The sequence below is a fragment of the Serinus canaria genome, chromosome 6 (genome assembly GCF_022539315.1).
Source record: "Serinus canaria isolate serCan28SL12 chromosome 6, serCan2020, whole genome shotgun sequence".
NCBI lineage: Eukaryota > Metazoa > Chordata > Aves > Passeriformes > Fringillidae > Serinus > Serinus canaria.
In genome coordinates, this window is record NC_066320.1 from 3,643,498 (window position 1) to 3,669,278 (window position 25,781).

Here is a 25,781-nt window from a genome sequence, read left to right on the forward strand (position 1 = left end):
GGCAGGGAATGGAGCTGGGGAAGGGGCTGAGGGAGCTGGGAAAGGGGCTGAGCCTGGAGTAAAGGAGGCTCAGGGGGGACCTTGTGGCTCTGCACAACTCCCTGCCAGGAGGGGACAGCCAGGGGGGGTCCGCCTGTGCTGCCAGGGAACAGGGACAGGACAAGGGGAAAGGGGCTCAGGCTGGGCCAGGGGAGGCTCAGCTTGGACAGCAGCAGGAATTTCTGCATGGAAAGGGTGCTCAGGCCTTGGCAGGGGCTGCCCAGGGAGCTTTGCAGTGCCCATCCCTGGAGGTGTCCCAGGAAGGGCTGGAGGTGGCACTCAGTGCTCTGGGCTGGGCACAAGGTGGGCACTGGGCACAGCTGGGACTCCATGGGCTGGCAGGGATTTTCCAGCCTCAGAGATCCCAGGATTCTGAGCAGTTTTTTCTCACTTGTCCAAGACTTTCATTACCACCCTCAGTGCTGGATTTCACCTGCTCATACACAGTTCTTTTCTGATGGGTGGGTAAAAGGGGGCTCAACATAATCTGTCTGTTTTTGATGTTTAGGCAGACTTAAGCTGTCAAGGCAAGGAAGGCCTTTCCCCAGGCCTTTGGAAGGACATTCCAAATGCATGTGGTGCTTCAGTGATCAAGACACATCAGGACTGGGGTAGCAGCCCTTTCTCCTCAGAGCCAGCAGTCAACCTCAGATCTGGTTTTTGTCACATTGCTCGTGTTCTGGTGGCAAAGAAACAACATCTCTGTGGCCATCTCTGTTCTTAAAGTGTTTTTTGGGTGATTGTCACTCTTCTGTTGAAGCAGGATGGGGGAAGGTAGAGGTGAAACAGCAACAGCCACTGAGCTGAGGGCAGTAGTCCCAGATATCCAGTCCTATAGAAAGAAAATTATGTCATCAGCTCAGGCTGTCCTCTCTTTCAGCCCTTAGGCTAAATATGTCCTGGCTGCTCTGTGTAGGAGAAAAAAACACTTTCCTTTGCACATCCAGTGGAGTTCATTGTGTTTCTTTTTACTTGTTCAGGGCTTTGCAGAGTGTTATGTTGTATCTGTCTGGACACATGCAGTATTTAAATGTGCCACGGTTGAAAAGGTGTTCTCAAAGCTCCCTTTTAATTACCTGTAATACTCGTCCAACTGTCTTCTGTTCTCCCTTCTGGCCCCACCTGACTGGTGGGAACACAGGGCTGCCTTTGTTATGTGCCTTGAGGTCACTGAACTCACACAGGCCTGGATCATGGGGGGAAAAAAATATCACCAAGATAAGATCTGCTGGAGGAACACAAGAGCATTTCTGTCAAATATGAATGCATTTATTGTCTGGAGGGAGATACTGAGTTGGCCTCTGGCCTCACCAGGTGACTTCTGCTGTCCTGAGAGGTGTGTGAGCGTCCTCAGCATAACAAGGAGTCCTTGGCCTGTGGCATCTTCTAATTAAGCTGTAGATGCCTTATGTATATTCTCAGTGGGAGGGGTTTACAGGATTGGTACTGACTGAATTACATCTAAGGAATCTTTAGGTGATGAGCAATTACTGTCTTCACTCCAGAATCCCTCCTGGAAAGGGGGGCCAGGTTGGGCAGATGACATCTGCTGAGTGTTACAGAGCCCAGTTACTAAAAGACTGCTGGAAAAAAAAACAGAGCTCACTGGTGCCTCATTCCGTGTCTCCCCAGATTTTAAATAAAATGGGCGGAGTTGGGCTTGACCATGGGCTGTTTTTAGGTGTCTAAACTTTGTGGAGGAGCTGATGGTGAGCACATTGTTCCACTGCATACTTGGCTGTCTCCATGTGTTAGGAAAAAGCACTGCTGGGCCATGTTCAGGGGCGTGGATCTATTAAAAACCCCCAAAGCAGCTACTCCTCCTTTAAAATACTTGTTTTCTGTGTGATAGGATGAGTGTGGATGGATTTCTGTGTGCAGCTCCTGAAAATTCTTTCTCCACCCTGTGCTTCTTCGATGTGGCTCTGCAGATTCCTCAGTATTCCTGGCAACAGGCTCTCTCTCTCTCAGGATGGAGCTCAGAAAACTTGATGCTGCTATTTGTTACTGCTGCTGCGTAGTTTTCAGTTTCCACATTATTTCATCTGTGGAGTGGAAGCAGGCTGCTTCCTACACCTCTGACTTCACTCCTGGACAGTGTCTCTGTTGGATCCAGCAGGCTCGGGAGAGTCCGTGCTGTGCTGGAAAACACTGCCAGCGCTGCTCATCCCATCAGTCTTCCCAAAGTGACTCAGCCTGCTTTGTGTTGTGGTTTTGTACCGAATTACAGCAGCTCCCCGCTGTCCCGAGGCAGCGGCCAGCAGGCATCCTCTGCTCCCTCTCACCTGGGATGCTTTCACCGGCCTTTCCCGCTGGATCTGCAGGCAGGAGATCCTGTGTGCTTCCAGTCCTCGCTGTGGCCTTTGGGATAGAGGCTGGATGCCAGCCCTCGGGGGATGGTGATGCTGCCTGGCCAGGGACTCTGCTGCTGGAGCCAAAAAATTCATGGAAAGCGTGGGGAATTGGTTGTTTTGTTTCGTGTTAGTGTGGTAGAACGCGACTTTCTTTTTGGTGGAGGGGTTTTTTTCTAATTTGTAGGGTAGAACTTAACATCTGGTACTGATATATACTGGAAAAAGGAATCCTTCCTCCCTGCAGTGACTTTTAAGTGACACTGAATGAAAGCGTTCCGCGCGTCCGATAGGAATCACCAGACCCAACTCCGGTGATGTACCCATTTCCTCGTGTTTCAGGTGCTGTTTGCCGGTAGAGCAGCACTGCCGGGATCTGTTGCACCACCCGGGGCCGGGCTGGCACTCCCGGTCTCCTCCTCCTCCTCCTTCTCTCGCCGTTCCTCCTGTGGCGGGCGCTCCGTCCCCTCCTCTCTCGGTGCTGACGCACTGGCGCGCCCGCGGAAGGAGCGGCGGGAGCGCTCTCGCTCCATCCCCTCTGGATCTCCGCTCACCTCTCCCCGTTTCCCTCCGCAGGCGCTTCCCGCGGGGCTGGCCAGCAGCTGGGAGAGGAGCACTGAGGAAGCCCAGCCTGAGGGAAGTTGAAAGGCAACTTTGAAGGCGAAGGAAGTTGGGGCTGGCCAAGGAGGCGCGGGTGCGCTCCGCGCTCCGGGAGTGGCCGCGCCGCCGCCGTGTCCCCGTCCTGCTGCCGGGAGCGGCTGCGGCTGGAAGAGGAAAAGCTGCGTTTTCTGCTGCTCTCTGCCGCCTCATTTCCAGCAGTGAGTAGCTTTCCTCTCCGGATGGTCCCGTTTGAGTGTGTGAAGGGGTGTTTGGCTGCTGCTGGACGGCCGGGGGCTGCGTTTGGGGAGCCACAGAGGGGCTTGGATACAGTCAGGTCTACAGCGCAGCTATGGGGAGTCGGTTGTCTTTTTGCTCGGGTTACTTTTTTTGAAAGTGGCGCTTAAACTTGTGGTTACTTTGTTGTTCACTGCTTGCTTTTAATCTTAGTTTTTAGTTTAGCTCGGGGTCTTTTTTACTAGAAACCAGCCAAGCTGCCAGCATGTGGGACAGCAGCGACCTGCCGGTGGCTTGTCCCCCAGGTTGTGTCAGGGTTGTGTTTCCATCAGGCAGCTTCACCTCCTGCCGGGGCACGGAATCTCCACCTGGTTTCTGGGTTTGTAGGTTTGTTTGCAGCACACCTGTGAGAGAGAACCAGAGTTACACAGCTTGGCAAGGGCACTGCCTGCACAAACGAAAAGCCAGGGACAATCTGCTGTCCCCTTTGGCACCTCGGGTAGCTCTCCCCACGCCTGACCTCCCCTTTGACTGCTGCCAGATATCCCCAGGGCAGCTGTGTGCGGTGTTTGTAGGAAGGAGCAGGAGCACGAAGGTGTTTTAGACTTTGTGATGTTGTAGAGTGGCTGTGCCTGTGCCTGTCACGGTGTCACCGCTGCCCCCCAGCACAAACCCAGCCGCGGGTGTAGAGCAGGGTGGCCCCGGGTGTGGAGAGCAGCCTGTGAGTCACTGGGAGAACACAGAAACCCTCTCGGAGGGCACAGGGGAACAGAACTTTATCCCTGGATCCGCTGCTGAGTCTTTCCAGGGGCTGTGATCCTATTTGTGCGTTTTGGGCTCGTCTGCCTCTTCTGCTCATCCTAAACCTCTTTGGAACTCAGTGCTTTAAGCTGGAAGCTTTATAATAGATTTAGAGCGATGAGTCAATGAGGCTTCTTTTTTTTTTTTTTTTTTTTTTTTTACTTGACTTCTGGGGAAGAAACTAAACCAAACTGCCTGCAGTGGCTTATCTGTGTGTATTTTTGAGACGTGTTTGTGTATATGAACACACAAGTGTACACACAGAGAAGAGCTACTCCAGGCGTTGTTTTTTAGGCTGTGTGTGTATAGATGGGCATGTGTATCTGTATAAAAAATGTGGTTTTATAGCAGGATGGTGTGAGCAAGCTGAGGGGAGCATTAATTTCTTTCTGCTCTGTCGAGTAATACCCTGACTTGTTCATTTGCTGGTTGATTTGGTTATGCAGACACAGGCAGGAAAACAGACCATAACAAAACCACTCTTATCTAATCTGCTTAACAACACTGTCAGGTAAATCATTAACCCACGGGCCTGGTGCCTGTAAAAGATGCTAAAGAGGTTTCCTGCCCCTGAAATTCCCCTTTTCCAGAAGGTAAGAAATTAAATTACTTTCAGATCTTGGTTTCACACGTGGGTGTTTGCTGCTGCCGTGGTTTCTATGCCTGTTAACAAAGTGCTGTAGTCCAGTGGATTAATGATGGGAGAGGACCTGCTCACCCTGTGGTCTTTTTCCTAAGAGAGCAGCTCCAGCTGAGGCAGAGGGGAAACACAGCATTTACTTACTTGTAAAACACTGTCATTCATTAATGAAATGTAATTTCACGTGGGTTTATGGCTGATGGAGTGTTTTGCTCAGCAGCTTCGTTTCCTGGCATCCTGTGATTCAAATCCCTTTGAGCTGGGAAGATTTGCTGTGGGTCTTGCTGTGCTTAATTCCACACCAGACTTCTGTTTTGGTTGACTTTTGTTTCTCTAGGCATGTAAGTGATGGGTTTCTCTTCAGCATTTAATACTTAGAGTCTGTACAGTCCTGTCTGCATTTGCTTTACATTTTGATTGATCGTGTTGGCAGTGAGTTTGTTTTGTGTGAGTAACTTAAAGCGTGGAAAATCTGTAGCACATGGGCAACAGCAGAAGTAGTTCCATTTGTGATGTTTGCAGCCATGTCCTGAACAAAAGAAAAAGGGTTCAAGAAGGGCTTAAGCTGTTCTAGCTGCCCATGTCCAAGAGCATGACTCAAAACTTCCAGCTAAACTCCTCTAAGCTCCCTGAGTCGGTGTTGGAGTTGTGCCTTCCCCCCCCCCCCCCCCCCCCAAAATAAGCCAGGTCTGTTTTCAAGTGCCAAACTCTCAGCCTGGCTGTCTTCTGCCAAAAGGTCTGCCTGATCCTACCAGGGCATTTTCTGGCATCTCCAGGGAGAAAATGAGTCCAGTTGGAGGGCACAGCTCAGAGAGCTGGACCTCACTTTCAGTGCTAGCCCATGCCCCAAGTGCTGCGAGCCCAAATTTGGCACAGCTCAGCGCCCTGCACAGCCTGTGCTCTGCGTGCCCGGCTTTCCAGCTGCCTGGGAAAGCTCCAAACTGCTCCTGCTGCTCAGGAAAGTGCCCTTTTTGCTTGGTTAACTTTACAGCCTGGCTGCACATTAGCTTTTTAAAGCTGAGCTTTTCAAAGCTGCTCTCCCATGTGAGCAGAGAATTCAGGGGTTGCTGCGTATCTGACACCTGACACCAAAGTGCCTGGGGGAGGAGATTTCCAAACCTGGAGGAGAAGGTGACTCCAGACCTTTCCCCAGGAGGTGTGAGCTTGTGGAAGGAGGTCTCAGTGCTGGGGACACCCCAGCAAGTGTTCCCAAAGGCTGTGTCAGGTGGTGATGCTGCCTTACAGAGGGCAGGGTGGTCCCTTCTCCCTATCCTGGGAGAGCCCAGTGCAGGAGCAGATCCATGCTCTGGATCCTTGCTGGAGCCTTTCTCCCTTGAGTTTTTAGGGACAAGAGGGGCAGATTGGGATCTCAGCCAGTTCAGGTGAGCCACGGTCCTTTGGGTAACCAGACTGCCACACTCTGTGTGCAGTCAGAGCTGTTGTGGCCACAAGGGACAAGGAGAAGGAAGCACACCTTGGGAATGTCCCTTGTGCACTCTCATCTGGCCTGAGGATGGTTTTTGGCCAGGAAAATGGCCCTGATGGAGCACTCTGTTGTCTCCAGCTGCTTTCTGCAGCTGTCTGCCTGGCAGAGGAGGTGGGGGAGATGACTCTGGTTAAAAATAGAAAGGCAGATTAGGAAATGTGAGGTATGGTTTCAGCATCCAGCAGGGCTGCTCTCACAACTCGCTGCTGCCACCGAAAGGGGAAGGACTTGCTCGTGCTCCTTGCCTGCAGAAAACCAACAAAAGAGCAGGTTTTCCTGCAGAAAACCAGCAAAAGAGCAGGTTTTCCACCATGGAATCACCCAGGTACAGGAGAAGAGGAGGGGGATGCCTCTGAGAAAAGCTTGTTGAGCTCTGCTGGCACAGGTGATACAGTCCCAGGTGTGCAGGGACTGGAATTCAGCTGAAGGCTCTCATTGGAAAGGTTTGGTTTAAGCTCATTTGGGTTAGTCTGCCCAAGTTAAGGACAAAGATTTTAGGAGATTTACTCTGCTCTTTGAATTGTTCTTATTCTGCTGTTTTGTGAAGAGAATTCTACTTGGGGGAAAGAAAAAGCAAAACCAAAAAATAGTGAGGGTGTGATTTCACTGAATGTGAATGTGTAATATGACACTCTCAGAAGAGACTTTATTTTGCAATAAGTGTGTGAAGTGTCAACAGACAAGCCAAGGGGAAATAACTTGTGCTTTGGAAACTATGGACTTTTCAAGTTGCTTTTAGGAAGTGTTCACTGTACAGTGCTTTGTCACCAGCCTTCAGTGTTTATCACCCTTCCTTGTAGGAACATCACTGGTCCTTTTGATATATTTTCTGTTGCCTTTCCTAAAACAACTGAATTCCTAAAATTCAGTTAGGAAAACCATTATTTTCTTTGGGAAAAGTTTGTTTCCTGCTGCTTCCCCCTCCCCCCCCCCCCTTGATTTGATTTGGGGGGGTTTGAGTTTGTATTTATTTGCTTTCTTTAATTTTTTTAAACTCTTTATCAACCTTTAGAACAATTTGAATTCTCCTTTTTTCAGCTGCTGTTGTGGCACTCCCAGCCATGCACTGATAAACAGTGACCCAACCTGTACAGTGTAAAGAAAGAAATATCCAGGGGCATTTCATATATCCTAGATAGATCCTAAAACCCAGAATGCATCCTGTACCAAGCATTCCCTGCAAAGGATGTGGTGAAAGGGCTGCAGCAGTTATTTATCATAGCTAAAGAATGTTCATCTAATACTTAGTTTTCAAAACCTGTCACATTTCCTGGGCAAATACTTTGAGGACAAACAGCATTTATTGTTTTTGAGAAGCTGTGAATACAAGGTGGGATTCAGTATCAGTTTACCTTTACCTGGAATTGTTCTACCTTTTAAAAGTGAATTTAAGAATTGAAGTTACATTTCAACCTCTGAAAGAGAAACTGAACTGAATTGTATCTTGAAGAAAAGCAGGTATTTTTATTCAGTTGTTTCACAACACTTCAGCATGATTTCCTCACTAATTGCTGGGCTGCTTTTCATAACCAGGAGTAAAAATTCATTGGTCTCAGTGATAGATATAACACTGTTTTCTTGTAAATTTTAAAGATCATTTCAGCTGTCAAGCAGGTTTTTCACCACTAAGATATGATGCTGTAATACTTGATTTATTTTTTAAAACAAGGAAGTTGAAGACATTTGACTTCTGTTTATTTGTATGGGAGAAGCTGATGCTTTGGGATTGTTGGGTGTTAAGCATCAAGGGTGAGAGGGATTTAGCTGAAAGACCGCCAGCAAGTGAGTTTTGGTGTAACTTTGATTTCAATTTCTTCATCTTCCCACCTTTCTGGGTTTTTTCCATATAATTTCTAACTCCTTTGGTGTTTTGCAATTCTCCCTTTTCATCTCAGCCACCTGCTTTGCTCTGGGGACTTTGGTTTGTCTGTTCTAAACCAGTCACACCCCACCTAAATCCTGGCATTGTTCAGCTCTCTCAGCGTGTTTGGATCTTGTACTGAGGTTAAAGCAACAAAGACCAAAAGCACAGGCTGGGGGGGAGCTGCTGGAACAGCTCTGTGGGGTGGGACCTGGGGGACACCGAGCTGTCCCTGTCCCAGCAGAGGGTCCTGGGGACACCGAGCTGTCCCTGTCCCAGCAGAGGGTCCTGGGGACACCGAGCTGTCCCTGTCCCAGCAGAGGGTCCTGGGGACACCGAGCTGTCCCTGTCCCAGCAGAGGCTCCTGGGCCCAGGGAGGCCAAGGGGAGCCTGGGGCAGCAGCAGCAGAGCCCTGGCAGCAGGGCAGGGAGGGATCCTGGCCCTGGGCAGCCCTGGAGGCACCTCTGGAGTGCTGTGTCCAGCTCTGGGGGCTGAGCACAGCAGGGCCAGGAGCTGCTGGAGCTGGGAAGGGCCTGGAGCAGCTGGGGGCCCAGGGAAGGCTGAGGGAGCTGGGGCTGCCCAGCCTGGAGAGGAGCCCCAGCTGAGAGGGGCCCTCAGGCCTGGCTGTCCCTGGGGGCAGGAGGGGCAGAGCAGGGCCCAGGCTCTGCTCCGGGGCCCAGCCATGGCACCAGAGCCACGGGCAGGGCCTGAGCCCAGCCATTGCCCTGCCCAGGAGGCACAACTTCTTCCCTGGGCGGTGCCCAGCCTGAGCAGATTGCCCACAGAGCCTGGGGGCTCTCCTCCCTGGGGCTGGGGCACAGCTGGGTGCACACAGTGCTGTGCCCTGGGCTCTGCCATGGCCCCGCTCCAGCAGGGAGGGGACACCAGGTGCCCGCTCAGCTCCTGCAGCCTCAGCCACCCTGGGGTCCTGTGGTCTGTTGGGCAAACCTTGAGAAGCTTTAGTTTGTATTAATACAGTTGCAGAGAGAGTGGACAGTTGTTTCAGGTGCTGAGGGGATCTCTAGTTCTGGTGGAGTTACAAAAAGTGATATTGCAAAAGCCAAAGGAGAAATGAAAGCAGCTTTCTGCTGTGGTTGTCTTCACGGGTCTTCTTGCAGCTTCTGGTAACAGAAGTGGTGCAACTGTTTGCTGGGAACAGGATTTTAGAGGAGGGAAGAAACCCTTCTGGGGAGCTGAGTGAAGCCTCATAGCCCAGAACAGCTTGCCCCTGGTTTAATTTGTGAGCTACTGAATTTACATTAGCACCTCTCTCCCAAACCACAGTATTTTAAATGATAACAATATAACTGTTTAGCACAGGGACTGTTTGCAAACACTTTTCTCTCTGTGTGGTGGCCTGGCTTTTATCAGATGTGAAGGGAAAGGTGGAAGAAGAATTGATCTGATAATTCTGGGTTACTTAAGCTAAGAGCACTGGGTTACTGATTTGGATTTATCTGGGAGAAAAGTGACCCAGGCTCAGACTTTTGTTAATGTTTAATGTTGTGTAACATTCTGCCCAGGCATAATTGAGCCATCAGTGCAGGAGTGATCCTGTTGGAGGGGTTTATTGTGAGTGATTACAGAGCCTGCTGTGGCTTTCATTTCATTGCAGCCTGAGCTCATTGATGAACAGGGTCATCATTTATTTACAGTTCTTGGGATCCTTTCACGCTGATTCTCATTTTGGGCGGGGAGGAGGATGAGGAGACATCACAAAATTATCTAAAATACTCTGACCTCTCTTTCTGATGGTGGTTTGGCATTTCCCTGGTTCTAGCAGCCTCTCCACTTTCTCCTAATCCTGATGATTATTCATCTTGATTGTGCCATTGGGCAGGAAAGGGTCCAGCCTGGAGTTGGGAGGAGCCTCAGAAGATGGAGGAAAGGAGGGAAGGAAGAACAGACTCTACTGAGATGGAAAGGAAAATTAGGAAGAAAAAAGCCAAAGAGCACTAACACTCCTGCTGGCTCTTGTCTAGGTCTCAGTTTGAGATGAATGCTCCTGATTTTTCTTTGTCATTTCCCTGATTTGGTGAGATTCCTACATAATACAGTTTGCCTCCTGGCTCTGCCATGCACTGCTTTGAAGCAGAGAGGGAGTCCTGCTTGAAAAGTACCTTTGAAAAAAGGTGAGCAGAGCTACAGAGAGAAGCTGTGGGTGCCCCTGGATCCCTGGAAGTGTCCCAGGCCAGGTTGGAGCAGCCTGGGATAGTGAGAGGTGTCCCTGCCTATGGCAGGGGGTGGAACTGCATGGGCTTTAAGGTCCCTCCCAAGTCAAACTGTCCTGGGACTCTGTGAAGTGGTTTTACACTCAGAAATAACTTTGGGCTGAAGATTACTTTCAGTTCTGTTGAACCTCTGGAAAATCAAGAGGAGGAGGCATCCACAAGCTGAGTGCTAGGTCAGATTGGCAATTTGTGGATCTTCAGTGGTACCTGTTGAGCTTTGTGCTCCTGTAAGGTAGGAAGGAGCAGTGTCAAGTCCCTGAATGCCCTGAGCACCACTGGCTTGGAGCTTTGCATGTCCTGGCCTTGAGAATACACTGACACAGCTGAGCACAGTCTTCATCCTGAGCTCATCCATCTGCTTCAACTCATCCAGGATCACCTCAAGGCCACTTTGTAAATACAGAGTAGTGAAAAGGTAATCCAAAAATACTTGGGGTCACATTTTTGCAGTGGAAAGTGGTTCTCAGCTACCTGCAGGGCTGTCATGACTGAACTTGGAGGTTGTTGTCGGCCACCAGCTGTCTGAAAGCTGCTGTGCCTTTTCAATCAAATTGTACAAACACAAAAAAGGCAAGATGTTGTGCATTGTAAGCAGCAGTGTTATTTGTCAGTCAACTGCCTGAAATAAAAAATCTCAAGAAAAAGGAGGTGGCAGTGACTGGGGGCAAGTTTTCCATAAAGTAGCTGTTACTCCTCCCTAGAGAAATTTGCCAGAGCAACATTTGTAACTGCAAACACTTGAAATTGTGAAGATGTTGTATTTGTGTGGCAAAGCTCTGGGAAACAGATACAGCAGTGAGTTTCAACAGTGCAGCTCATAACTACTGTCGTGGCCCCAGGCAGGGAAATCAGGCAGAAAGGACCATTTTGGTCATTCTGGCTGAATTCCCAGTGGGACTCCCTGTGGGTGGGCAGGCCCAGAGCAGCTGTGGCTGCCCCTGGATCCCTGGCAGTGCCCAAGGCCAGGTTGGACATTTGGAGCAGCCTGGGACAGTGGAAGATGTCCCTGCCCGTGGCAGGATGGGTTTTATCAATTCCAGACCATTCTGGGATTCTGTGCTGTGCCATCCCATTCCCAGTGCTGTGTTTGGTGGAGGCCCACACCAAAATCATCTGATGTTTGTCTTGAGGCTTGATTGTGCCTTTCACCCATCTGGCCTGACTAAATAATCCATGCACTAAAGTGTTTTCTGCTATTTTTAGGCAGTGCAGATCACAAAGGAGAGCATAGATGCAACATTTCTTAATATCAAGCTCCCTTGCCTGCTGACTGACCCCAAATTCTGTGCCCTCCCTTAGGGGACACAAGTCCCCTTGTCCTCAATGATTTATGCAGCATCTACAATAACAGGGCCTGTTGCTTTCGGACGTGGGTGCATTCATATTTTATGGCTCTGCCTGCCCTTCATGTTTTATTTACTGGAGAGTGTAAGGAAATTGGTTACTTGGCAAAAAGTGGCTTTTAGTGGGCTGAGGAGCTCCAGGCTTCCTGAATTTTGGGCTGGCGCTGTGTCTGCTCTGCTCCCCAGGGGCTGTTCCACTGCTTCTCAAGAGCTTTCTGAGTATTGATCCTTCCTCCTTGCTCCTCCAGAAAGGAAGGAGAGCTTGCAGCCTTGCTGCTGGCAACCTGCACATCGTGTCTGGGGAGGGCAAGAAATCCCCAAACCAGCCAGGAATGTGGTCTCCTTGTGCTGTCCAGGAGCTGCTGGCTTTTCTGGGCTGAGCTCAACTGTGTCCCCATTAAATCTGAATTTACATGGTGCCATATGTGCTTATATTTCAGGCTGATCCAGACCAGCACAAGTTTGTCTCAGGATCAGATAAATTCCAGACCCCTCATTGTTTCACTGCTGATGTGAAATCAAACCTAGAATTAGACCCTTGTTGTCAGTGCTGTTGTGGTGCCACACAGGATGAGCTGTATATTTCAGCAGGATCTCTGCCACTGTACTTCTCTCCCCTCACCCACATGAAATAGTTGTGGATTTAGGTTATTTTCAGTCCCAGTGAAAAGCTTTTGCAATGCCCAAGGACAGATAATAATATATTTACTTTTAAAAGAGAACCTCATGTGTATTTATATCCTGTGCTATATCTAGTAGCCCTACCCTAACCTCTAAAAACCACACAAGCAAAACAAAAAGACCTGAACAACCCCCAAACTCCAACTTCTGTGACTGTTGAACATCTTTTGGTGTATATTTAGTACTTTATCTTGTTTCCAGAATACCACTTGTATTTTCCCACCAGTAGTCATTTCAACAGCTCTCGTGTGGCTTGCAGGAAGATTTTTTTTTTTCCTTTTTAATAACCTTTTATTGAAATGTCCTATTTTATCAGGTTTAGAAGGTGTGGGAGACTTCTCTAAAAGTTGCATGTCAGAGCAGAGCTCGAGGACAGTCCTGTAGAGCAGGTCTGGTTGTGGGCTGGCTGGGTAAAGCAGCAGCTGTGGCAGGGTGCCCTTTATTTGTTCTGTACTCTTAAGATATTCTGGAGGCCCACAGGCATTTCCCAGGCCTGGAGGGGATGCTGGGGAGTCAGAGGCTGTCATGAGGTGCCTCCATGGGCTTTTCCTGCTCCCAAGGGCTCCTTGCCAGATCACACAGTCCCAGCATGGTTCTGTTTGGAAGGGACCTTAAAGATCCTCTCATCCCAAGCCCTGCTATAGGCAAGGACACCTTTCACTATCCCAGCTTGCTGCACCCTGGGCCTCCCCACCCTCACAGGGAGCAAACCCTTCCCAGCATCCAGTCTAAACCCCAGATGAATTCCTGCAGTACCAGAACATCTTACCTCACCCTTCCTGCTCAGAGGAGCCCCTGAGAGCTCCTCTGAAAGAGCAGCAGAATTGTTATTCCCTCTTTTTGTTTCCTTGCTCACATGCAGCAGGGATATTGGATCCTGCTGGACATCCCCAGGGAAAGTGTCTCCTGAGATTTACCTATGGCAAGGGCTTATTCCCAGCAAGCTCAAGGGAGATGGAAAGCAGCGTCACACTCTCCTGCATGTCCTGATTTTTCTAGAGCAACTGTGCAACAAGAGCCTTCCTCTCCTTCCTGCACATGCATGTCTTGAAGAGACTTATTTGATTTTTGGTGCACCTCTGAGCAGGTATTGCTGGAAAGAGGGGACTCTCTGTTCAAAAATTCAGACTGCTGCTTCATTGTAACCCTTTTATCTTCAGCCTCAGCAGCTTTTTCCAATACTCTTGCAATTTCCCATCCTTCCCCAGCAGTCACAGAACCCTGGCTCCATGGCCATGGATCTCCTGATCCATCTGGGAGAGCAGATAGGTGAGAGTGGGGCTATTTTCAGGCAGCACCTCACTGCCTTGCTGTCCTTAATACCTTGCTAATCTGAGCTTCACCCACGTGCAGATTGAAATCTTTCCTCCTCTCCCTCCCTCCCATCTGTTCACACTTAACAACAACAAATAATTAAAGCTCCTTAAGCCAGGTGCCTCTGGAGCTGCTTGGTCATGCGATACTTTGCCACAGAAGGGAAGGAGGTTGATTTGGTTGGGTTCCTCTTTCTGGAAGAGGAGCAGAGCCACTGAGTTCCTGCAGTTCTGGCTGTTGTCAGATGCAGGGCTGGTCCTTGCTGCATTTAACTGTTTGTGTACAGCGGCTGTGAAAGCCAGGCTTGGTTTTGCAGCGATCCTCCCAAAGCGACGGGCGTCCCTTCATTAATTAAATAGTTAATTCCCGTGTCCACTTCCCAGGATGGAATGCTGGCTTTTATTAATTGTTTTTCCAAGGGTGGATGTGGCTTTTGAGAGCCTGAACCAACTGAGATTATCCAAGCAGTGGGCTGTGTTTGCTGTGTTTGCTGGGAGCAGCGTGTGGCGGGTGCCCTGCAGGGAGTTGCACTAATGCACGGCCTCGTGAGAGTGTGAGAGACACAGCTCACTGTTGAACATTTTTATAAAGGTTTATAAGGGATAAAAGAGATAAATCCAAGGGCTGGGATGCTTGGCTATTTGCACACAGTTAACTTAAACCATGTTCTCTATGAAGCCATTCTTAAACCATATGTTCTCTATATGCTGTTACATTATAGGGGGTACATGTGTATTTATAAGGGTTTATACATATTCAAGCATTCTTTTGAGTTTTAACCTTTGACTTGTTTTCATGCCATCTTGCAGATGAAACCAATATATTTTAGTTTTTCTTCTGGTTCCATCTTGTTGTATTTTCATTCCCTGATAATGAGGGTCAATAAATTCTTCTTTTTGTTTTTTTGGTGCTCTGGTTTCTGTTTCTGTTATCTTGTCTTTCACATAAGAAAGTCCCCGAATGTGGGAAATCACTTTTAATTCTTTTATACCATTTTCTGAGTTAGTTACATGAAAAATAATTTCAACATTATGCTACAGTCTAAGATAGTATATATGACATTACTACTTATAAAACCTGTATGATGCATGCATAAACTGACAGATTATACTATATCAAAAGCAGTAATTACAAATTGTACTATATCAGGATTTTTGTGACCAGTTATAACTTGCAAAACAAAAATTAATACATAAATGAGAAAGCCAATAACTATTTGTTATTTATAGCAAGAGGAAACATGCAGGAGGGCATCTTCCAGTCTGTAGTATAAGTTTTGGCTTGCCTTCTTGTAGTTAAAAGAAAATGTCTAGACTGGTAAGGAAAGTTTGCTCAAGACTGTGCTGGCAGCTGGACGTTCCTGCATCCCTTCTGTGGCAGGAGGAGAGGGATCACATGGCCACCCATTCAGGAGGCATCTGATGGAAGTGTTTTTAGTTATTTCTGGCTGTGAAGGGTGGACAAAGTGCTGGCTGAGCTTTGCACCGTGTTTTGGGTTGCTTGCAGCTGTTTTATGGGTTGTGGGTGAGTGGTGGATGATAGCCTTCCCCAGGTGGGGGACTTTGGAAGGTGAAATACTGTTCAATTTCAAACTGACAGAGAGCAGGGTTAGACTGGATATCAGGAAAAAATTCTTCCCTGTGAGAGTGGGCAAGCGCTGGCACAGGGTGCCCAGAGCAGCTGGGGCTGCCCCTGGATCCCTGGCAGTGCCCAAGGCCAGGCTGGACAGGGCTGGGAGCAGCCTGGGACAGTGGAAGGTGTCCCTGCCCATGGCAGGGGTGGCACTGGATGGGCTTTAGGGTCCCTTCCTACCCAAACCATTCTGGGATTCTGTTTTTAAACACAGCTTCATTTCCATGACAGGAACACAAGCTGCTGACACTTACCCAGGACCTCCGGCTGAGATTCCCTTGTTTGGCTGGAATTACAGGTTACCTTTGGAACTGATTTAATTGATGTCTTCAAATCCTGCCAGTTCAGCCTGTGGATGTGTTACCCAGCCATCCAGACTTTCCTGTTCAGTGTGCCAGGTCGTGGAGTGATTTGCAGAAGAAAGGATGGCTGAGAGCCACAGTTGCAGAGATGTTCCCTGGGATTGTCCATAGCCAGGTGGCTGATGGACATCTCCATAAAGGTGTTAGGACATCATGACACAGGCACATCCCTGTGCCTCTAGAAAAGGAATTTAGAAGCAATTGGATGTGTCTGCAGGAGGAATTTACTTCTGAGGCTTTCAGGTGGTTGTTGAAATATTCATAATTTCCAGAACAGTTAGATGGTGAGATCTGAGTTTTTTATCTTCCTTTATTTCTCCTTCTTTGTGAACCTAATTGATCATAACTTTTGAGCTGAGGGGAATATGTAAGACATATTTTGCAGCCTTTAAACACACTGTAATGACCTCAAGTGACTCTGCTTGTGATCTGGGCAGTTGTTTGACATGTACCTGGTGGTGCTGTCACCATTGCTGTCAGTGGGGAAGGAAGTGTGCTTTCAGTGTTGTTTTGTGATCTTCAATCATCTGTCAGTTAAAATTGTAAGGAGTGCTTCATGTTTCAGGGAAGATGTTTGTGTATTCCTGTTCTTTGGGTTCAGTGTCAGCAGCAAGATTTGAGCAGGATTTGCTGGTGTCACAGATCCCTGATGGGAGCAGTGTCACATCTGGCATGGATTGGGAGCAGCTGAGTAGGAACAGTGGATGGAATGAGTAGGAATAGTCTGACACACAGATAAATCTGTGGGCAAGGAATAGCTTTGATTTCTGGAGACCAAATTCTGAAATTTGGAGCTTGTTGAATCACCAAAGTGTGGCATTCAGTGCCCAAAACACTGAGCAGCAAATGCAGCAAAACACTGAGTGATGAAATGCAACTGCTTGTAGCATAACCACAAACAGGAAGATGCCAGGACAGTTCATCTGCAGTGTCAGGAGATGTGGCTCTAAGACACATCCCCACCATGCAGGCTGTACACCCATAATTTGTTGGCAATCATTTTTCTTCCCTTTCCTGTGTTTATGATTTTTCTAGACCAGCTATGCAATAAGAGCCTTTCTCTCCTTCCTGCAGATACATGTCTTGAAGAGACTTATTTGATTTTTGGTGCAACTCTGAGCAGGTATTGCTGGAAAGAGGAGGACTCTGCTTTCAAAATTCAGACTATTTATACCAGAAGTAATCTTGAATACGTGTGGTGTTTTGTCTTTCAGACCAAGGAACGAACACTCAGTGTTACATGAGACTAAATTAATAAAGGCAAACCCAGGGATTGTTTTGTTTTCCAAGAGGAATGACATTGAAAATGAATAATGTTGATGGTGTGTATTTATGAAAAGTAACAGCTGAAGTGCAGAGAACAGCATTGTGCATGAAGATATTCACATTTCAGCTCTGGAGCCTTGGAGTCTTTGATGTGGGTCTGATGTGTTGGGACTTCAAAAGTAGGATGTTTGAAATAAAATATTTATATTGCTAATGAAATATGGAAATATTATTCTAGGCTGGGAATCGTAGCGTGTAAATTTAGTTTTCTTTTGCTTTAGTTACAACCCTGGCAAAGGCAGTTGGGAGGGAGCAACTGTTGTGGTCTGGCTACTGTCTCATACATGGCCAGTAACAAACCCTAATATTTAAAAATATGCCAAGTAACTGATTTAAGCCTTCAGTGAGGATCTGTTTTCTCTGTGCTTTCTGCCAGGTTTCCTTTTCCTAATCTGCATGGCTGGTTTGGCAAATTATGCTGGAGTCTGCATTTCAGAGCCACGTTACCATCAGTCACAAGACTGCTCTCAGTTTCCTTGGGCACAACTTCCCTTTCTGTTCCCATGATTTTTTAATTTTATATTCATGCTGCCACTTAGATTCCCAGAGGTTTCCAACAAATCTGACTTTCTAATAATAAATGGCTTTTAGGTAGTTACTGGAGGTAAAAAAACCTCACAAAACCCTCAAAACACCTGCACTAATTGAATTAAAATATGGAACATGTCACAAATGTTTAGTCTCTCCTTATTTTCCTGCTTCCACCCTTTTGCCCTGCCTTATAGGGAAAAAACCCCCACTTTTCCTGCCTTTTCAGTGTTTCATCTGTTTTCCTTTGAAGGTGTTTTGTAGTTTGTGTATCAGTCTGGGGAGTCTGGGTAGTGTCAGGAGCGTCGCTGTGCGCTCTCAGTGCCCGATTGTCTGCGGGGTTGCACGAGGACGTGGGGCTCTATTTCCAGCCCTGCCCTGGCTCTGCCTGACCCAGATCCTGAGGCAGCACAGGGATGTGTGCTCAGCTCTGCTCTGCTGGGGACAGCAGCCAGAGCCTGCTGCTGCCTGAGCACAGAGCCCTCAGCACTCAGGGCTGCTCCTGTCCCCGTCCCACATGGGCAAGGTTTGACTGTGGTGTGGTGTTCAAGGGGTGTGGGTTGGTTTATGGGGTTGGTTCTGCTGTTGGAAGCTGTTGAAGCATTGAAGATCCTGGTTTCTGAGCAGATTATTCATAAAATCACAGCATGGTTTGGGTTGGAAGGATCTTAAAGCTCGTCTTGTTTCACCTCCTACCATGGGCAGGGACCTTCTGCAGGTGCTTCCAGTCCAGCCTGGCTTTGGACACTGCCAGGGATCCAGGGACAGCCCCAGCTTCTCTGGGCACCCTGTGCCAGGGCCTCACCACCCTCACAGGGGAGAATTTTTTCCTAATATCCAGACTAAGCTAATTTTTAAAGATTTCTGATGTTCTGTTAATATTTTCCCTTTGCATTTGGGGTGGGGAGCATGGATTTCCTATGGCAGCTGTTCAAAAATAAGCCACTATTGGTCCCACTTCATTGCAAATGTTGAATTATTTTAGGATTGAGACATTAGGATTGTGGTATGGAGAACAGAATGGAATGGGTGCTTGGGTTACACCTGGAATGGGCAGAAAGGCTCTGCCTCCCTGACTTGGGGCAACTTCCCAGCCTGAAATTATTGTAACTTAAACCTGCCCTGCCCTCCTCCCTGCTCCATCCTTTCCATTCCAGGATCATTGGAGTCTCATGGAGGAAAATACTCCCTGGTTGTGTTCCCATCTGGAGGTGGGACCTGTTTGGTTATCCAGATGTGCTGCAAGTACTTTGGGTTTTAAATCCTCCATGCTTCACTCTGGGCTTGTGTTCCGAGCTGTTACACCCAGGAGTGGATTCTCATTTCTGGGTGGTTTTTATAACTTCAATTAGGATAGAAAGTATATGGTGAGAGTTTCTTTTTCTTCTTGGTATCAAGTAATTTAGAAAAAAGCAGGCTGCTCAGGGGTTGATGTAGTATTCAGGCAGGGCTTTTCCTCCCTCTGAAGCTGTGTAAGTAGCTGTGTTCAGGGGATGTTGCTTTGCATTTTCATCCCAGCCTCTCTTTTCATAGTAGTAGCTCCTCTTGCTCTGACTTCCTATCCACAGGCCAATGTTTTCCATCTGAGGCTGACCTTGGAAAACTGTCTTAGAGCTCTGTGCAACTTGTGAGCCCACCTGTGCCTCAGTGTTATACTTACAGCTATTTTATATTTGCATATATTTGCATTTCCACCACAAACCCAGCTTTACTGGCCTGTTTTACACTGCCAGCAGTTTCTTGCTTGTTAGTGGTGCAGAAGGGGTGATGCTGGTTTGGAGGCAAGCCTGTCCTGGAGGGAGGGAAACACTGCTTGAGAGCTTGTTAGGGCTATCCAGCACATAATTTGTGGCAGGCAGCTCCCTTCCCTTGCAAATTGGTGTGCAGAGGTGCTTGTCAAGTACAGGATGTCCAGTTATTGAGGTGTCAGAGTGTTATTGTTGGCCATGATGAAATGCCTGGAGAGGAGGTGACTGTAGCAGTGACTCAGGCCCTGCTGCTGTGAACAGTTTGTTTTGTGCTCTGAAAACACAGGACAAGAGCTCCCAGCTTTTATTCGGGCCACTCTGTCTCTGTGTGGCTGCTGCTCTTCATTCATGGGGAATTCACTGGTGGGCTGGGTTAGAAGGCATTAAATCTTCAGTCCTTACAGCAGCTGCTTTCTCTGCTTATTTGTGTGCACACAATATCAGTGTGAACCTCAGAGTTTGGTTTCCAAGGGCCAAAACACCATTATTGTACCTTCCAGCTGTGCTTATGAACCTCTCTCATTTAGACTCTCATTTTTTCACCGAGGGTCGAATCCTCTCAACTTTTCTGGGCTGTCTGGGAAGGATGCTGAGGCTTGCAAGTGGAGCACACCACTGTCTCTGAAAGGATTTCCTGGCTCCTGGTGACGAGTTGCTGAAATAGCTAATTATTTGACTGATTTCTATAGTGACTGTTGCCCTGGCAGCAAAGCTTAGAGAGTAGAAGCACAAACACGAGCAGGGCATGATTTCATTTCAGAAGGCTTAGGTTTTCTTTGCTTTGGTTGGGTTTCAAAGTGCTTTAGGAGGAGTTTCAAGATGAACAAACTGATAAGGGAGGTGGTTTTTTACTGGTTTAAGTGGATGTGGTTTTGTCTCATCAGTGTTAATTGTGAGAATTAACCATTTCTGCTTGCAAGGAGACCCCCAAACCTGGGCCTTGTCCTCAGCATGGGAAAGATGTGGAGCTGTGGAGCAGGTCCAGAGGAAGCCTTGGAGATGCTCCAGGGCTGGAGCCCCTCTGGAGCCAGGCTGGGAGAGCTGGGGTTGTTCACCTGGAGAGGAGAAGGCTCCAGGGAGAGCTCAGAGCCCCTTGCAGGGCCTAAAGGGGCTCCAGGAGAGCTGGAGAGGGACTGGGGACAAGGGATGGAGGGACAGGACACAGGGAATGGCTTCCACACCCAGAGAGCAGAGATGGATGGGATATTGGGAAGGAATTGTTCCCTGGCAGGGTGGGCAGGCCCTGGCACAGGGTGCCCAGAGCAGCTGGGGCTGCCCCTGGATCCCTGGCAGTGCCCAAGGCCAGGTTGGACTTTGGGGCTTGGAGCAGCCTGGCAGGGGGTGGCCCTGGATGAGCTTTAAGGTCCCTCCCAAGCCTGATCATTCCATGGTTCTAAGTGTGGAGGGGTAATCAGCTGATCCTTCATGGCTGATTAGCTTGTTCTTTAACCAAAAAGGTGGATGCTCCCACCTTTGCTTCTTGTGCCCAGCTGATCTGAGAAGAGCTGGTCTTGACAGGCAGGGTTGTAGCAGTGCACCCCAAATTCTTGTTTAACCCTCTGGCATGGCCCTGGCCAAGGTGTAGGTGGAAGTGGTGGTGGTGGTGAATTACTCCTCATGTTTTGAGTTTGCACCTCAGTGTTTGCTGGCAGCAGGGAGAAAAGCTCCTGTAAACACGAGGAGGTGCCACCTGGAGCCCTTGATGAGGGTGTTTCATCCTGCTCACTCTTTGTGTGGGTATTTTGAGGTACTGGTTTTCCACAGCATCATTATCAAGGTGCAGTTGGTATTGTTATGATAATCACATTGCTATTTATAATTCCTTCTTGGGTTCAGGCTCCTTAATGAGGCAGCTCTGCTGCAGATGGAGGGAATTTTTAGTCACCCAGGCTAAAGAACCTGATTGTGGTTTGTGTGTGCCTCATCCTCGTGGGACCACGCTGAGCCTGAGCCTGGGCATGTGGCCTGGCTGCAGCTAACACTGCTCCCCACCTTCTGTCTTCAGGAGAGGAGAAGACCTTTTGTGGAAGGGAAGGGCTCAGGGAGAGCTGTGAGTCCCCCATGGTTTCTGCAAACCACACCCCATCATGGCCACACCATAAGGAAAGAGGAATTTTTAATGTGACAAGCTGGAAGGTGTGAGTAAAGAAGCCTTTTTGCCTTTTCCTCCCCCATTAGACAGGCTGTGAAAACAGGCTTGAATAAGAAGTGGTGTTAAAAATTTTAGTTGGTTTTTAACCTCATTTTAACTCTCAGTGAAAACAACTCATCTCCATGGCCTGTGTCCTTGGCAGAGGATTACCTTTCCTCCTGTGTCATTTACTTTGCTTTTACAAAAGGTGCTTGATAGTGATTTATCTACACTGGTGGTGTGAGAGCACATTTTGGGACTGAAGGTAGTTTCCAGCAATAGTGCCCAAACCTGCAGTTTTACTGCAAAGCACACATTTGTTGGTTTTTGTCAGGCTGCCAGGCCAGCTGTCCTGGGGTCCCACCAACATTTTGGGACTCTTGTGCCAGTATCCAAGTGCTGTTTGCAGCTGGCAACAGATTTTTCCATCTGGAGTTTATCTTAGAACCTGCTGGAAGCTTTCATGGAATGGTTTAGGTTGGAAAAGCCCTCTAAGCTCATCAAGTCCAACCATTCCCCCAAGCACCACCACTAACCCATGTCCCCAAGTGCCACATCTACAGATCCCTCCAGGCAGGGATGGTGACTCTGCCACTGCCCTGGGCAGACTATTCCAGGGCTGGACAACCTTTTCCATGGAGAATTTTTTCCCAGTATCCAATCTAGACCTTCCCTGGCAGTGGAGATATAGTTTGGAGGTTGGCTGCAGGCTCCTGAGCTGTGTCCTTAAATGTCAGGGTGGGCAGGAGGCTGCTCTGTCAGGTTCAGGGATTTGGGAAACTGGGATTTAGGCACTCCAGCATTGAAAACTGAAAAAGTTTAGTTAAAACTGGTCCACTTTTGGGCCCAGGCTGGATGGCTGCTGCAGGCCCAGAGCTCAGGTGGGGGAACAGCATTAAAAATAAACAACTTTGGCTTTATCATTGTGAGGCACCATCCTGGGAAGCAACAAGAAGTCTGTTAGTATTGTCTGTTGGGAATTTGTGCTGCCAGAGCTGGGATTTGAAGTGAGCACACGGAGATGGGCAGGTGGAGCTGAGCTTCTGCTCAGTCCTGGCCTTGTAGGAGCTTCTAATGTGGGTTACCATGCATAATTCAGGGCATCCTTTTTCCATGTTCAGAGCTCTGTAACTAAATACTGATTTGCTAAACACGACTTGAATAATGAAGCAATCTGTGGCTTGAAAGCCTTCCTCAGTATTGAAAGAAAAGGAAGCAAATAGAGCTGTGTCCTCACTTCTGCTCTAAAACAACACAGATAGGCACAAAGTGGAAGGGTCATCTTCATCCCTTGCTCTGTGGATTTAAATATGTGCACATTCCTTCCTGGTGTCCAGGAGTGAGAGGTGGCCTGTCCAAAGTACTGCCAGTCCTTCCATCCAAGGCTTTTTCTTTTCTCTACCATCACAGGTCCTTCCATGAAAAACCAAATTAAAAACTGCACCTTGTGTTTCTTGCTGAGTTAGAGGTATCAGGTCAAAAAATGGATTGTGTGCAGTGTGGTCATAGGAGTAAAGCTCTGTATCTGTTCTGAGCCACTTCTGCTCCAATCATGCCAGTAGGGTAAATTATTTTGGTTTTCCTCAGTCACAACTTTGCTCCCTTTGATGAAACACAAACACTTGGGAGCCTGTAAGAGGCTAAAAATATTCTTACAGCCAATAAAGGCTTGGTTTGACTTCTGAAAATATGAAGTGGTTTCTTTCTCTGTGCTGTTACCTTCTCACTTCATGTTTGTGAGCTGCAGCAGAGCACGTGGTCTGTGGGATGGTGGGGCTTCCACTGCTTTCCTCTCCTTGCTCTGGGGAGGAGCAATTTGGGTTTTTGGTTGAATAAACACCTCACACCTGAGGATTTGCTGGTGCTGGTCACTGCCATCACTACCTTGTTTGCTGCCTGTGTCTCCAAAATTCAAGAGGGGATTCCAAGCAAGTAACTTGTGTGTGCTTGTAACTTTTATACTGGAAGCAATCAGCTTTTCTAAGCTATTTCTGCAATTCATTGAGTATCGAAGTTTCTTACCTAGTTCCTCTTTAAAAAAAAATAATTTCTCCTGGTTCCTTTTTTTTGAATCTGTTAGACAACATTTCTTTGAATTGGAGCAGTATACCCTGATAACAGTCAATTTTACCTCACATAGCTGCTAAATACTTGCAAACCTAAATGATTCCGTTTATTTTCAGACTAATCTGCTTGATTATTGATTTTTCTGCTGCTCTTTTGGCCCAGACAGTTGATCCTTGCTTATCTACATCAGTTTTTTAGTGCTGATGACTGTGTGTGGCACCTGGAGGAGTTCTAGGGTGGGTTGGATGGGGCTTGGAGCAAACTGCTCTAGTGGAAGGTGTCCCTGCCCATGGCAGGGGGTGGAATGGGGATGAGCTTTAAGGTCCCTTCCAACCCAAACCAGTCTGGGATTTTGTGATTTTATGATTTTTGCCTTGCAGAATGAAAAACAGGTTTCGTATTCAATCACTGGTGCCACACATTGTGTTAAGGTACCAGTCTGTAAGGCATAGAAAAGGCTTCTCCCTCAAATAATACCAAACATTTGCTCTGTAGCTCCTTAAATCCATGAGTATGATGACTGTTAGAGGAATTTGGATGCTGCTCATGGAGTAGAGCATTGAAATGGAAAATGTAACAAACACAGAGCAGGAGGGAAGCTTCCCAGAGCTGCAAAGTGGTGTTCAATCTTTTAAGAAACCAACAGCAAGCTCGGAAAGGACAGTGCTGTGTGTACAAGGCTGGAGCACAGATCTGCTGCTCTTTCCCTCCAGAGTCTGTTGTCCATCCCAAGCCCAGCTGGTTTTGTGCAGGAATTTTGTCTTCGGCCACAAGCCACAGGCTGAATGTCGTGCTAATGCCTGGTTCTGTGTTTTTCTCCCCCTGCCCAGGAAGAAGAATGCCAACACAAAGATGAAGTAGAGCGTTTCCTACGCTGGCCGCACGCTGGTGTCGGCTGGGTAGGGACGGGCTCTGCCTCTGGCCAAACCCATTCCAGGGACAAGATGAAGCCAAGGAGGAGCTTCCCACCACGCTGGAGCCGCAGTGACTGCTGCCCACTTTAAAAAGCCCATGTGCCACCGTCCCTGGTGAGATGAAAGAAGTGGTGCTGTGGTCACCCGAGGAGGTGACCGGCTGGCTGACGGACAATGCCGTGCCGGAGTACTGTGAGCCCCTGAAGAACTTCACCGGGCGGGACCTCATCAACCTGACGGAGGAGGATTTCAAGAAATCCCCTCTGTCCCGGGTGTCTTCCGACAGCGGGCAGCGGCTGTTGAACATGATCGAGGGGCTGAAGATGGCTCACCACATGGAGGCTCACAAGAACGGCCATGCCAACGGGCACGTGCGCGCCGGCGACGCCGCGCGCCAGAACGGCTTCGGCGCCGCGCTCAAGCTCAATGGGGTCCCCAACGGGTTCAAGAAGGAGATGATCAAGATCCCCATGCCGGAGCCGGAGCGCTCGCAGTATCCCATGGAGTGGGGCAAGACTTTCCTGGCTTTTATTTATGCACTTTTTTGTTTCGTCTTCACCACGGTGACTATCTCGGTGGTTCATGAACGAGTGCCTCCCAAGGAGGTGCAGCCTCCCCTCCCAGATGCATTTTTTGATCGCTTTGATCGGGTGCAATGGGCTTTTTCTATTTGTGAAATCAACGGCATGATCCTTGTAGGACTGTGGTTTGTTCAGTGGCTGCTCTTAAAATACAAGTAAGTAAAACCTTTTCAAAACTTGAGTGCTTCTGGCAGCTTTCGGAGGGCAGATGCTGGTTTGCACCCAAACAAAATGAAGCTTCTTTGTGATCTTCCTATCTCAGTTTTCAAAGGTGAAGTAGCATGCAGTGGGAGCTGCTTGTGCAGAAGGCAGAGGTCCAAATGTTCCCTAAGAAACCGAGCAACGCCCCTGCTCACGTTTGCCTCGTGGTTAGCTCAAACCTTTTCATGGGTGAAAAGCCATGGATTGGATGAAACGATGTTCTGAACTCACTGTTTGTTCAGAGGGAGCACAACTCATGCTCTTGTGAGGGCAGCTGTGAACCAGGATCCAAGGGAACGGCTGGAGCTGTGCCAGAGGAGGTTTAGGCTGGATTTCAGGGAAGAGTTCTTCCCCCAGAGGGTGCTGGCACTGCCCAGGCTCCCCAGGGAATGGACACAGCCCTCAGCCTGCCAGAACTCCAGGAGAGCTTGGACAGCACTCCAGGGGTGCCCAGGGTGGGATTGTTGGGGGGGGTCTGTGCAGGGACAGGAGCTGGGTCAGTGATTCTTGAGGGTCCCTTCCAGCTCAGGATATTCCATGATTTTAAACCCAAGGGAAACAGCTAGATTGCCCCCAAAAAGGTGGTGTGGGGTTAATAGGGCCATACCAGGGATCAAACACCCTGTGGTGGAACTGAGCAGAGCCTGTAGGTGAGGAACAGCAGAATCCTTGGAGATTTTGAAGCAGTGAGTGAGGTGTGGGTTGAGTTG

General features: G+C 48.4%; 1 protein-coding gene across 4 annotated transcripts in view; it reads left to right on the forward strand.

Moving 5' to 3' along the window:
• SGMS1 (sphingomyelin synthase 1) overlaps positions 1–25,781 on the forward strand; it is a 90,230-nt gene that overhangs the window by 51,173 nt on the left and 13,276 nt on the right. For 3 of the 4 annotated variants that reach the window (XM_050976338.1, XM_050976339.1, XM_009087574.4), the window contains 2 exons: positions 2,967–3,208; positions 24,206–25,025. In XM_050976338.1, the coding sequence (XP_050832295.1) occupies positions 24,409–25,025 (617 nt within the window). In that variant the 5' untranslated portion in view covers positions 2,967–3,208; positions 24,206–24,408. The remainder of the gene's footprint in view (positions 1–2,966; positions 3,209–24,205; positions 25,026–25,781) is intronic. The other variant, XM_050976340.1, reaches the window with a different exon arrangement.